At 39.2% G+C, this 12,085-nt stretch overlaps 1 protein-coding gene across 2 annotated transcripts; it reads right to left on the minus strand.

Moving 5' to 3' along the window:
* Positions 1-1,248: 1,248 nt before the first annotated feature.
* On the minus strand, positions 1,249-10,991 carry LOC142152171 (transmembrane protein 53-like). Of its 2 annotated transcripts, none has more exons than XM_075208523.1 (3): positions 10,863-10,991; positions 3,649-4,183; positions 1,249-2,354 (listed from the first exon to the last, which is right to left on the minus strand). In XM_075208523.1, the coding sequence occupies exons 1-3, from the start codon at positions 10,959-10,961 to the stop codon at positions 1,990-1,992; spliced, it is 999 nt and encodes a 332-aa protein (XP_075064624.1). In that variant the 5' UTR covers positions 10,962-10,991; the 3' UTR covers positions 1,249-1,989. The 2 variants fall into 2 exon arrangements, with proteins under 2 accessions (XP_075064624.1, XP_075064625.1); XM_075208524.1 differs by lacking the exon at positions 10,863-10,991 and adding an exon at positions 7,247-7,569.
* Between the last annotated feature and the right edge of the window lie 1,094 nt (positions 10,992-12,085).

Here is a 12,085-nt window from a genome sequence, read left to right on the forward strand (position 1 = left end):
TTATTATCTTTTTTTTATAAGACGCCACAAAAGGTCTGCAGCGCTGTGCATGACATACAGAAAGCAGTGATCCATACATGAAGAGTCAATACAAAGGCCAGACATACTGAATAAACAAAAATACAGATAAAATGTTAATGCAGATCAAATTATTTATGAGGTAGTGAGTGTGAGGGTAGTGACCGGTGTGAAGTAGACCTGAGCTTAAGGAGTGTGATTGAATAGTAGGAGAACACAAGGAAAGAGGGCCCTGCTCGTGAGAGCTTGCATCCTAAAGGGAAGGGGGAGACTCTAATAGTGTAGTATCAACTGGGTGAGTGTTGGTGAAAGCTGAGACAAGGGAGCTAGGAGGAAGGCTGATAGACTTCAATAAAGAAATTCATCTTAAGGGCAGGCTTGAAGCCTTTGAGAGTAGAGGCTAACCTGATAGGGTGTGGGAGATCGTTCCACAGCTGGGGAGGCAGGAGTGGGAAGAGGTAATCCGTGAAGTAGTGAGGCGATGGTCATTGGATGAGCGAAAGGGGCGGCAAGGTGTGTAGGTAAAGATGAGGCTGGAGATGTAGGGGGATGATTGATAGAGAGCTTTGAAGGGAAGGAGTTTAAATTTACTTTGGAGAGTCAGTGTATTATTCTAATATCCCATTTTACAATATTTGTCTATTTTCAATCTTTAACCAAGGAAATCCTAGACTCTCTGGATATTCTGGAGTATATACAATAAAATAAACAGATACAGTTTGAGAATGAAGACGGACAATTTTTAATGAATCTCCAGAAGAAACATGAGAAACCATTCCTTCAGAGGATGGCTGACAATGTACTGCTGCCATCCTGAAAGTAACAGGCAAAGAAGTTCTAGAAACACTAGATAGATGCATCTTTTTCACTGTTTTTGTTATAATGCAAAACATTTCTTTATACTATAATGGTAGACCCAGGATCCACTTTTATTTATCTCAATACTTGTAAAGTGAGATCTTTGTGCAGTTAACAAGTTCAGACTTGCATAGCCCCCAAGCATGGCTATTTACCTGACCATTCCACCAACAACTTTGTACTGCATTGATAAAACTAGATATAAAACATACTTTGCGTATCTGAGATTGGAACATTCCATTTTGATTATACAATAAACAGTTTTACATTTAATTATCGATTTAAACTTTCCTCTTTTTTTTCCCCAACAGGTATTTACTATAAACCATGGTATAAGAATCTTAGGTTTCTGATTCAAAAATAAACTATGTATTATCTTAATTATTATCTTTTATTCAGAAGGCGCCACATATGGTCTGTAGAGCTGTAAATTAAATTTACAGTAGTATACAATAACAATCCATAGTACATCCTTGATACATTATTAGACTAAATATAAAAATACAAAGTCCAGACATCTATTAGTTAACAGATTACACCAATAGCTTACATGTAGAACAGTTCTTATATATTGTATAAAGCCTGAAACCTGAATGGAATTTCAAAATGTGCAGAACTTTTTGGCTAAATTCGGACACTAAAGAAAACCTCAATGCCACAGGCCTAAATCTGAGCTCCCAAGCTCAATACATTCAAAGTCTAGGGGGTAAATGTATCAGTGTGCGCATTCTGCAAATCAGTGATATTTGGCAACTTTGCAGGGCAGATTTAAAATGACAATGTCTTTAACACAAAACTTGACTGTGCTTGGAGAAAGAGAAAGAGAGGGACAATATATTGGAATTATATAAATTATAGAGAATCCTATAAATTGTAAGCTTGCGAGCAGGGTTCTCTTACCTCTCTGTCTGTTTGTCTGTTTGTATTACCCAGTATTGTCTTATTAATGTTTGTTCCCAATTGTAAAGCGCTACAGAATTTGCTGGCGCTATATAAATAAATGTTTATACTAAAAATAATAACCATTATGCTTCCACTGTAATCAGATATACTTTCCAGCAACTTTCATAAGATCGCTCATTACCAAAGTGGTAGGATTGTTCAGTCCTTCAGCTACAGTCTGCTTTTAGGGACATTGGCCTCTAGACCACAAAGGAAACTGTTCAAGATATTGGTGTACTCCTCCGTGTGTCTACGGAGATGCCCTGCGTGCACAGAATTCTCCCAATTCTTGCCCTGCACTTTGATCCCCTGTTTCTCCCACTCCTGCAGAATTTTGTCCACCTCTTTATGATCGCTCATCGTGTCATTCATGCAATAGAAGAAGAGTGCAGGGCAGTTGATTGGGTTGTCCCAAAAGGCTTGAATTCCTCTTTCATAGTAGTCTGCAGTTTGGGCTTTTAGGAGTGAGAAATAAAGTAGTGATCCCCGTACCACCAATGATTTTAAAAGAGGGATGCCAACCGTTTGAGCTATACCTGTGAGAAAATAAAACAATGGAAGTGTGAGTTCTACAGAGTAACAATTGGTTACAACAGTATATTCAATATACAGTCATGATCACCCACAGAATGGGCAACCAGAGAAAGATTTTTGTGTAAACAGACTTATTTTTTTAAAGTCCTAAAACCTGGGAAATTACACATCATTGTCTGGTTACCTGTGAAGATGCATAGAAACGATATGTGGTTCACATGCAATATGCCTACAGTTGATGCGGACAAGAGCATTTTCTAGGGTTTGCCAAAGCATCCAGATGCAAGTGGCATGGATTTTTACAATTCATTTTAAAAGTTCATTAATTTCAATGAGGTTTCCAGCATGTTTTAACCCAATTGAAATTAATAGGCAATTTACATGAATAAAAGTTATGCTAATAAATACATTTTTAAAATAGCTAGCGTGCACCACTCGCCCCGGCACCAGACAGCCAGAGCTGGTTCCCAATACGAACAAGAAAAGATTATTTCCAGGGTGGATGCCTCTTAACTTAAGCAGCTCCCAATAAACCATTACACCTGGGAAAAGGACAAATGCAAACCTCCCTATTTAATGTTTTTGGTCAGATATCTTTCTTTTTCTACTAGAATCAAATAGTTATATTTTTAATATAAGACATTATATATATATATATATATATATAAATAAAAAAGTGGGAGAGAACAAAATTCAGTTTTTCTTGAATCTTCCTTTAGCGGCTTTCCTAAATTTAATTCCACCCACTAAATATATGCTTACATGAATACCATATATGATTGATGTATATTTTGGCCATGGTAAAATATATTTGCAAAATGAGCTTATGTGTCTGCATATTCTTAAAAGATTTTTCAAACACTTACTGTTATTTTTGGTATAGCATATTATGTGATACAGCATTAAATATATATACACTAAGGGCGCTGTGCAGAGATGGTCTGGGTCTTACTTGTAACCGATCACTTCTTAGAGACATGAGGGGATTATTTACTAGTACAGTGCAAATATGTACTGACCAACAGAAACTATAGCTACATAGTTTGAAAGGAAAAAAAAAAAAAAAAAAGGACAGATTCATAGTGGGGGAATTCAATTGGCCATGTTGCTGCCAAACGTAACGAGGCCTGTGCACTATTACCGTTACTATGGTAATAGGACGCATAATTACCGTTAGGACAGCAATCTTTGCCGCTGGTTTTTTTGCGTTATTCTGGGGGGAATTGAATTCAATTTTAATAAAGTAGTGGGTTGATTGATAGGTTCACTTTAAAATGTTAAACATAAATTATTCACCTGTTGCCATCTTTTCCATGCTGCCAACAACAAGGCTGTCGAACACCTGGCCATGAATCATCTCCAGCATGTCACGCTGTTCTTTGGATGAACACACCAACATCTGTGCAAATATGTAGCCTCCAATGGATACTGCATGGAGGTAAAGTCTGCGGGAGCAGAGATCTTTTTCTCCCATCAGAAGATCTATCAACTGCCCTGCGTACTCTAACCCTGTCTTGGGCCACAGAAAGTGTATCAATGAGCTCTCTGCCACTAACACATCAAAGCCCAACTTAAAGTACAACTGAATATACTTTTCCTGAGATCGAGCATGTGAGCCCAGCCAGGGAAGGAAGAGTAAAAGTGGACGGGAGGACAGACAGCTTTCGGAGTTTGAGGGGTTTGTGTACAAGGATACCGTGTTGGAGTATTTCTTCACATTTGGAGACAGCGGTGAGGTAGTCAGAGCTTGACCCACAGGGACATATCCAGAAGTTGTAGTCATAGCAAGGTCGGGAGGCATTGAACTGGTTTGGTAAGTGAGGTAACGACCCTGCAGTAACAGGAAAAGAACACTTTATATGAGATTTCTTTTAAGTTACTGTTATTACATATGTAAAAAGAGCTGCAAAATAAGTCATTTGCAAGATTTTTTTTATGCCAATCCCAATTTATCATAATATATTAATCTTTTGATTTAGTTCAGTACAGGTACTGTACATTAATAGATCCATATTATTGGCATGGAAGCCTCACATTTACAGGAATTAATTAAATCAGCACCATGTCATACCCACTGCAAAAATAACACGTTTTCACTTTCGTAGCACTGCTACAAAGCCCAAACCTGACTACACTTACGGCTAGATTTACTAAGCTGCGGGTTTGAAAAAGTGGGGATGTTGCCTATAGATTGCCTCAGATTCTAGCTTTCATTTATTAAGTACTTTCTACAAAATGATAGCTAGAATCTGATTGGTTGCTATAGGCAACATCCCCACTCTTTCAAACCCGCAGCTTAGTAAATCTAGCCCTTCGTGTACCATCAGTTGTTCTCACTGTTACCTATTAGTATATGTATATTGCCACCTACCTATTTAGATTGTAAGATATACTGGGCAGAATCTCTTTTTTATTATATTTCAGTGTCTGAACTTGTTATTGCTTCCAATTTTAGTCTTATTTGTGGAAAGGTATTGCATACATTTCCAACTGTTATGTCACTCAAGGCTTTTTAAGCAATGATAGAGAGCTTATTATTGTAATACTTTTAAGCCTGCCAACCAGTTTTAGTACTACATTTTGTGTGACTTCTTCATTTAGAATTGAAAGAATATGGTCATGGACAGTGGTGGCTTATTGTGAAACAACTCCATGTTGATGGAATTATCTTTTTGGAAAGTGGAGGGGTTTATTGTAGGATTATCTCCTACCTGGTAAAATATAAAACGCTCTTTGCTTCCAATTATCAATCATGCCATACAGAGAGGCAGGGCAAGGCTAAAATTGGTCACTGAGCATTGAATAAATAGTAGATGATGGACTGTAACCCTTATATACCAAAGTGTCACAAAAACTAACAGGGAGTTTTGACACTCCTAACCATCCCACTGCAAGCAATTACTAATATGTGCTATTATTCCGACAACAGCAGCAGGGTTTCCAAAACATAACATGGAAATCTATTGGCACACAGTGATTGAAACCCCCCATGATATTAGAAAAAAAATGCTGCTGAAAAAAAGTATTAGGATATCTCAAATCCACAACTTACAAGGTCTAAAGCAAAATTGATTTTCTGAATAGAGGTCACTTCAAATAAATCTGTTTGACTTTTCTGGACTGTATGCAAATATATAAAGGGGAATACATAGATGTATGGCCTACTGGTTGGCACTTCTGCCTCACAGCACAGGGGTCACAAGTTCGATTCCCGATGATGTCCTTATCTGTGTGCAGTTTGTATGTTCTCCCTGTGTTTGCGTGGGTTTCCTCCGGGTGCTCCGGTTTCCTCCCACACTCTAAAAACATACTGGTAGGTTAATTGGCTGCTAACAAATTGACCCAAGTGTGTGTGTGTGTGTGTGTGTGTGTGTTAGGGAATTTAGACTGTAAGCTCCAATGCGGCAGGGACTGATGTGAATGAGTTCTCTGTACAGCGCTGCGGAATTAGTGGCACTATATAAATAACTGATGATGATGAATGTAGCTCACTTCGATTTTAGAAAGGCCTTTGTCCCACATCATAAACCAATAGTTAAATGTATATACACCAATCAGCCACAAAATTAAAATCACCTACCTAATATTGTGTAGGTCCACCTCATGTTTAACCTCGATATCATTTGTATGAGAATTGCTGCCAACAGATTTTCGTATCATACTGTATCATATCGTCACTGAGAGAACATCAAGCAGCTGGAATATTTGTTTAATTGTCTGTATATTGTGAGTGGTTGGCCAGGATCTGGGTTCATATTTAATATGAATGGATCCAGCTCCAGAGGCGGAAGATGATATGTATATATATATATACACACACACACACACACACAAAATCTCATAGACAGCATATCACCATGCAAACTAATCACGGACACTAACAACTATGAGCAGTGTGTCCTTTATCCTTGGAGAAAGAGGATACACCCGTCTGCCAGTAAGGTAGAAGCCACTGATGACTTCTTTCACTGGAAAAAGTATTACCTTTTTGGCTTTTTAAATCAATTTCCTACATTTTACGGCCACCAAAAACCTGCTGCCTAAAATGGCTCTCAGTTTACCCTCCTTATAGACATACTCCTGCTACTATCTTGCAAGGTAGCGCTCACCGTTGAAAACATACAATCATCTTATACAAACAGAAAATCCAAATTGTGTTTAATTGGTTTCTCATGTGTCATGTAGATAGAATGCTCACATGGAAAACTAGAATTCTGTATGCAGTGAAATGGGGTTGTGGTTCTCAATGATGAGTTGTAGTGCTGCAAGTGGACAATGCCAATCAATGGCATTATTCCAGGGCCGTAACTAGGGCTGTGCGACAGGGGCGCCCGCCCAGGGTGCAACGCTGAAGGGGGGCGCTATTTAGGAATATTTTAGGCTAAAATTGAGGGCTAGGGGGCGGCATTTCTCTTTCTCGCCCCAGGCGCTAGAATTCTTAGTTACGGCTCTGCATTATTCACTAGCGACAATTGTATACAGAACAGTGAGCAAGGGTTCGGTTATGCTGCAGACTGGACCTAGGCTGCAGTAAGGGATGGTAGTTTCTTGAAACATACAAGCAGCCAGCAACTGTAGGAAACCAGTTGTCCTGGAACTTGTGTCAACTAGGGTCTAAAAAAATAAAGCACTAGAAGAATGTGTTGGCTTCGAATATACACAGTATTTTATTTTTTATTTTTAACCGCAGAGGGTAACAATGTAAAGCAACTCTTCTAATTTTCTTTTGCTTCTTTTAGTCACAATATTATCTCCTTTGTCTGCTAATCTAGTGGTTTTCAGCTCTTCTCTCTCTGGTTTACCTTATCTTATCTGACCTGTACCTTTTCATGGCATTTTGTGATTCCATGTCAAACTAGAGGAATTACTGTGAAATAGAAGAAACAAGACTTACTATTGTCCACAGTTGAGCTCCGCTCCCTTTCTCTGCTCACAAGACACCCGTGTCACTCTCTCTGCCGCCCACTTTTCCTCCCTTCTTTTAGCTCAGTTATAAGCACTTACTATTTGCAGTCAGTACAAAAGTCGTTCAAAATTTCTAGCAAAAGAGATCAGGAAGAGATTGGACAGCTTGAACTGTTCTGTAAATTTGGCTGTGACAACAGATAAGAAAGAAAAATCTTGCTTACTCCGCTTTTTTCCTGCTTGCTTTCATAACTATGTCTTGAAATACAATAGTTCTATGCAGAACTCTAAAATTATGCTTCTGCTAGAGCTTCTTCACGTTGAAAATGCTACTGTGCAAAAAGGTTTAGAGAAATTAAAAGTCACAGTCTCAATAGCCCTGGATGTAATGTTTATAAAAAATCTTTTGTAAACTGTATTTTATACCTGAGAATTATCATTACCATTGAAGGGAGCAATTGAGAATATTATAACAGAAAACCCAACCTTAGTATTCTGAATCCACATTTTAAAGAGAAAGAAAAGTCATCATTTGATATTGATATATAGCCATACTTGCCTACTCTCCCGGAATGTCTGGGAGGCTCCTGAATTTTGGGGAGTCTTCCTAACTAAAGGAAGCGCAAGCACTCTCTCCCGGATGGAGACAGGGCTTAGTTACACAATTTCCGACAGTAAGCCCCGCCCCTGCTGTGGAAACCCGCAAAATCACGACCAAAGGTGAGACTACTGTGACGCGATTGTGTCACCACTCCCCCTCTCACACTTGCCAGCTGACCTCCCCTCCGGGATCTCCCAGTGTACGCGATTTGTGTTTCTGAGCTGAAAAGTATACATCACCATGCTTTACTTCCTTACTTTGCAGTATACTACCATGCTTAACTTAGCAGGCAACCTTACAACCTGTATGAGATCCCACCAAAATACATTCTCAATGATGTGAAAGAAGTTGTAATTGAGTGGGGAGGTAATATTTTATTTTTCACAGAGCTGCAATGGAATTTCAGGCTAACATTGGACAATGTATTTTATCTCCAAGGTTTATACCTGAAAATTTCAGTTTTAGAGGCACTTCAAAAACACTAGTAAAAGCATAATTTTTAGCAATAGACGAGTGCCAGGGGCGCACGCAGGGGGACGTTACTGGGTCTCCAGAAACCCCTCCCCTCAGTGCCCCACATAGCGGCACTGTACTATACAGCAGCAGCGGCGCTGTCAAAGAAGCATCCGTGGCGGTGCTGTATTGTATACAGCACCGCTGCGGACGCTTCTTTGACAGCGCCCCGGCTGCTGTATAGTACAGTGCTGCCGAAACGTTCTCGCTCTGTTTTTTGTTTTTTTTTCTGCCTGCGCCCGAGTGCCTCAGGCACACAAACAGACATGTGTAAATGTAAGTGACCATTAAATTATATGGCCTCTCTATGATGCAGTAGTACATTTAACATATATATGGTGTAAAGTAAGGGTTAATAATAAGCAATAGCATACAACTAGATATGCTCTATCTGGCCACGTTTCAATTCCCAATCGGGTTTTATATATTCTGCATTAGTGAAATACTGCCATATTAAAAGTTCACATGATCCATATCTCAAGTTTTATTGAAAAAGGATTTCAGACACAGGAGTAGGTGTGCAATCTAAGAAACAGTGCATTGCATACTTGTTTTGTCCCAGCCCATGTAGATGGCATTTATCACTTGTATGCCCTAGTTTAGGTAAAGGATCGCATCACTTTTCCTCAGATTGTTGAGAAAATAGAAATAGCTGAACTCTTGCCATAGTATAGAAAATACACTGTGCATGGAAAATGTAAACGCAGCAATCAATAAATGGTGAAAAAGAGTGTGCATGTTTGGACAGAAAAAACCCCAAAAACAAATATGATGTGCAGCATAATATTTAGTTTTCTATAATTTTTAGAAAGCTCACAATATAAGATAAATTATTAAGAAGCAACATGCACGGTTGTTTTCAAAACAAAGGTTGTGTATCCTACAGTGAATGACAGAGGTCAAAGTTGGGGTGTATATGGTGGTACGCCATACAGCCACTTCTCCTACTGCCTTCATTGTAAAACTATCAAATTCCATCAAAAAACAAATAAAAAAACAAGAACAGTGCTGCTCTGGGCAATGTATTTATGTCATACTTGCCAACTCTCCCGGAATGTCCGGGAGACTCCCGTATTTTGCGAGAGTCTCACGGACTCCTGGGAGAGTGTGGCAATATTCCGGATCTGCCCACTTGGAAGTGGGCAGAATTAGCTCCCAAACGCTGCGATTCCCGAAGAATCGCGGCATTTGGCCCCACCCCCTGCTGTCAAATGACGCGTTTGCATCATTACGTCACAGGGGGGCAGGCCCCATCACGCCCACCTCTCCCGGAAACCAACTTTGTCAAGTTGCTAATTATGATTTATGTGATATGCTGCCAGTGTGGGAATGTGGGCGGTAAGTTCAAGAAAATCTCCCAATATAGAAAGATCAAAACAGAATGCCACAGCGCACTATGTTACAAAATGCAACCGCTTATATATCAAAAGGTTGTGATCATGTCCCAACCTTTTGGTATTTAAGCAATTGCATTTATTGACTTATACTGCGTCATGGGATTCTGTTTTAATTTTGCTTTGATCAAATTCCATTCCCTTTACATTTTTCATCCCACCACTTCTAAAGTTCAATAACACAACTTCTAAATTTCCACTGTGATTGCATTTACTATGGAAAACTGTAGCCAAACTCAGAACTATATAACAGTGCAGATTGTTTCACAGTTAGTTAGTAATGTACCCGATGTATAGGTTAGTCTCCAGGGAGGGAAACTGCCATGTGATAAATTACCTATCAGGGTGAGAAAATCCCACTCCATCATGTTTGAGGTGGAAGGTCTGAATATGGCAGAATCCAATATAGCACATAATAAATTATTTCTGATGAGCCAAGTTGTTCTTTGTTGCAAGAAAAAAAACCAAAAAAAAAAACCATGGACAGCTATTTATTGATTGCATTTGTTTCACACAGAAGTGTATTAAACAATAACTGCCAAGTCTCTTCAGCAATTATTATTTACAACATCTGACTTTTAAACATTTGTCCAAACTGGGGCCAGTTTGTCAATCCTGGAAGACCACCTGAAATCCACCCATGATTTAGTGACGACTTTAAACAGAGCATACAAAATTATTAGAAGTGTACTGGCTATTACCAAAATAAAGTAAATACTTCATAGTATCTTATTTCACAATTGTTGTCTTTCGAATATAAATGGCTAACTTAGAGACAGACAATACATCATATTTTGGCTGACATTGAATAACTTGTGTAATATTACTTAATCCACGGGAAATGTGCCAGCTCTATCATTGATGTCCGGACCATTAGAGAGATCAGAACACCTCCTAGTGTTTGCCACTTGCCATAGCTGGGGATGCTGATTCTATTCTAATGTGTTTTGGACATCAGTGGACCCTTATTACTCACACACCCTATAGAATACATAATACAACGCATTCGGCTCTTACTCACAAGCCAGATACATGTTTATTGCAGCCCGATTCCTGGAGATCGCTCACCAACCTCCTCCCGGGTAGCAGACACTTACCGTACTGATGAAGGGCGCTGTACGGTAGATGATACCACACAGGGTGCGCATACAGCTCCCCATAAACATAATGCAAGGCCATAAAACTGTAGATGTCATGCAGACCTTTACTGAGGGAGCGTCTGCAAATCACCTGCCTCTATAGGGAACAGCTGAGCTATAGAGCTAAACATTCTCCTGCAGGACACTCACACAGCTGAGTATTGTCCCCTATTCTAATGTTGTACAGTACTTCTATTCTTCGTTTAGGATCCAATGTACAGTCGCTATTTTCATTTCTGTGCTTCAGGCATTAATGCATGTTTGGGTGACTTAATAAAGTGTAACAAATGTATTATAATCACATCCTTATACCGTATGTCCCTTAAGATAAGAGTCAAGAGAAGAGGCAGCAGTTATCTTACAGTGTGCAATGCAGGATGAGCCACATGGCTGCCTATGGCCCTATGCCTAGTCTGGTGTGTGCTGTGTTTGACAGGTACCGATGTAGCTGATAAGCTAAAAAGTGTCCCAGGCATAGAATTGAAATGTTGGCTTCTATGCTTTCAAACTGGTTATTAGCAGACGGTCCCTTATGCCTTAGCGCTCCCCTTCCTCAATTGAGGCTGGGGGCGGGCGAGGTATGTGCTATGTATGTTTGTGGGAAGACTGCTTCACTAAACTTATTTCAAACTGCAGCTAAACCAGTTCTCTGGGATCTGTAAAGTGCAGGTCAATTATTATTTTTTGATTAACCTAAATCCACCCAAAAGTAAATTTTAAGTTTTGAGTGCAATGATCGTTTAGTCATGTGAGCTATATAGACTCAGATCTGAGCTACAAGAAAAGTTTTTTTCCTTTGCACCATATTTATAAATTGTCTTTAAGCTTTTTTTATTCATTAGTCTGCCCACTGCAACTAGTGTTCAAATGCTGAATTTATATAAGTGTAAGAACATAATTTTGATATTAAACAAAATGGGATTTGGGAGAAACCCGGAATTGCCGGAGTGATTTGGCTCCCTGCAGTGTCCTCTGCTGCTGCTTGGTGTTTTGAGTGAAGTTTGCTATGTTTTCTCTCCTTGTATAGTGCATGCTGTTCTGCTACACAGATATGTTCTCTGTAGTTCTGCCTTTTACCTAATCCCTACAAAATGTTGCGATTTTAGGGGAAAAAATGGCATTTGAAGAAATCTGTGATCTGCAAACTTCCTTTTTTTTCTGAGAAACACCATAGCCACCTA

The sequence above is a fragment of the Mixophyes fleayi genome, chromosome 4 (assembly GCF_038048845.1).
Source record: "Mixophyes fleayi isolate aMixFle1 chromosome 4, aMixFle1.hap1, whole genome shotgun sequence".
Taxonomy (NCBI): Eukaryota; Metazoa; Chordata; class Amphibia; order Anura; family Limnodynastidae; genus Mixophyes; species Mixophyes fleayi.

What these genes read in the sequence shown, in the direction of transcription:
- LOC142152171 (XM_075208523.1), bottom strand. Translation starts at nt 10,961, where the DNA reads ATGACATCTACAGTTTTATGGCCTTGCATTATGTTTATGGGGAGCTGT. An exon ending in CAGCGCCCTTCATCAGTACG is followed by an intron (nt 4,184 to 10,862) that starts GTAAGTGTCTGC and finishes CTGTTACTGCAG; the next exon opens with GGTCGTTACCTCACTTACCA. An exon ending in CATGGAAAAGATGGCAACAG is followed by an intron (nt 2,355 to 3,648) that starts GTGAATAATTTA and finishes ATTTTCTCACAG; the next exon opens with GTATAGCTCAAACGGTTGGC.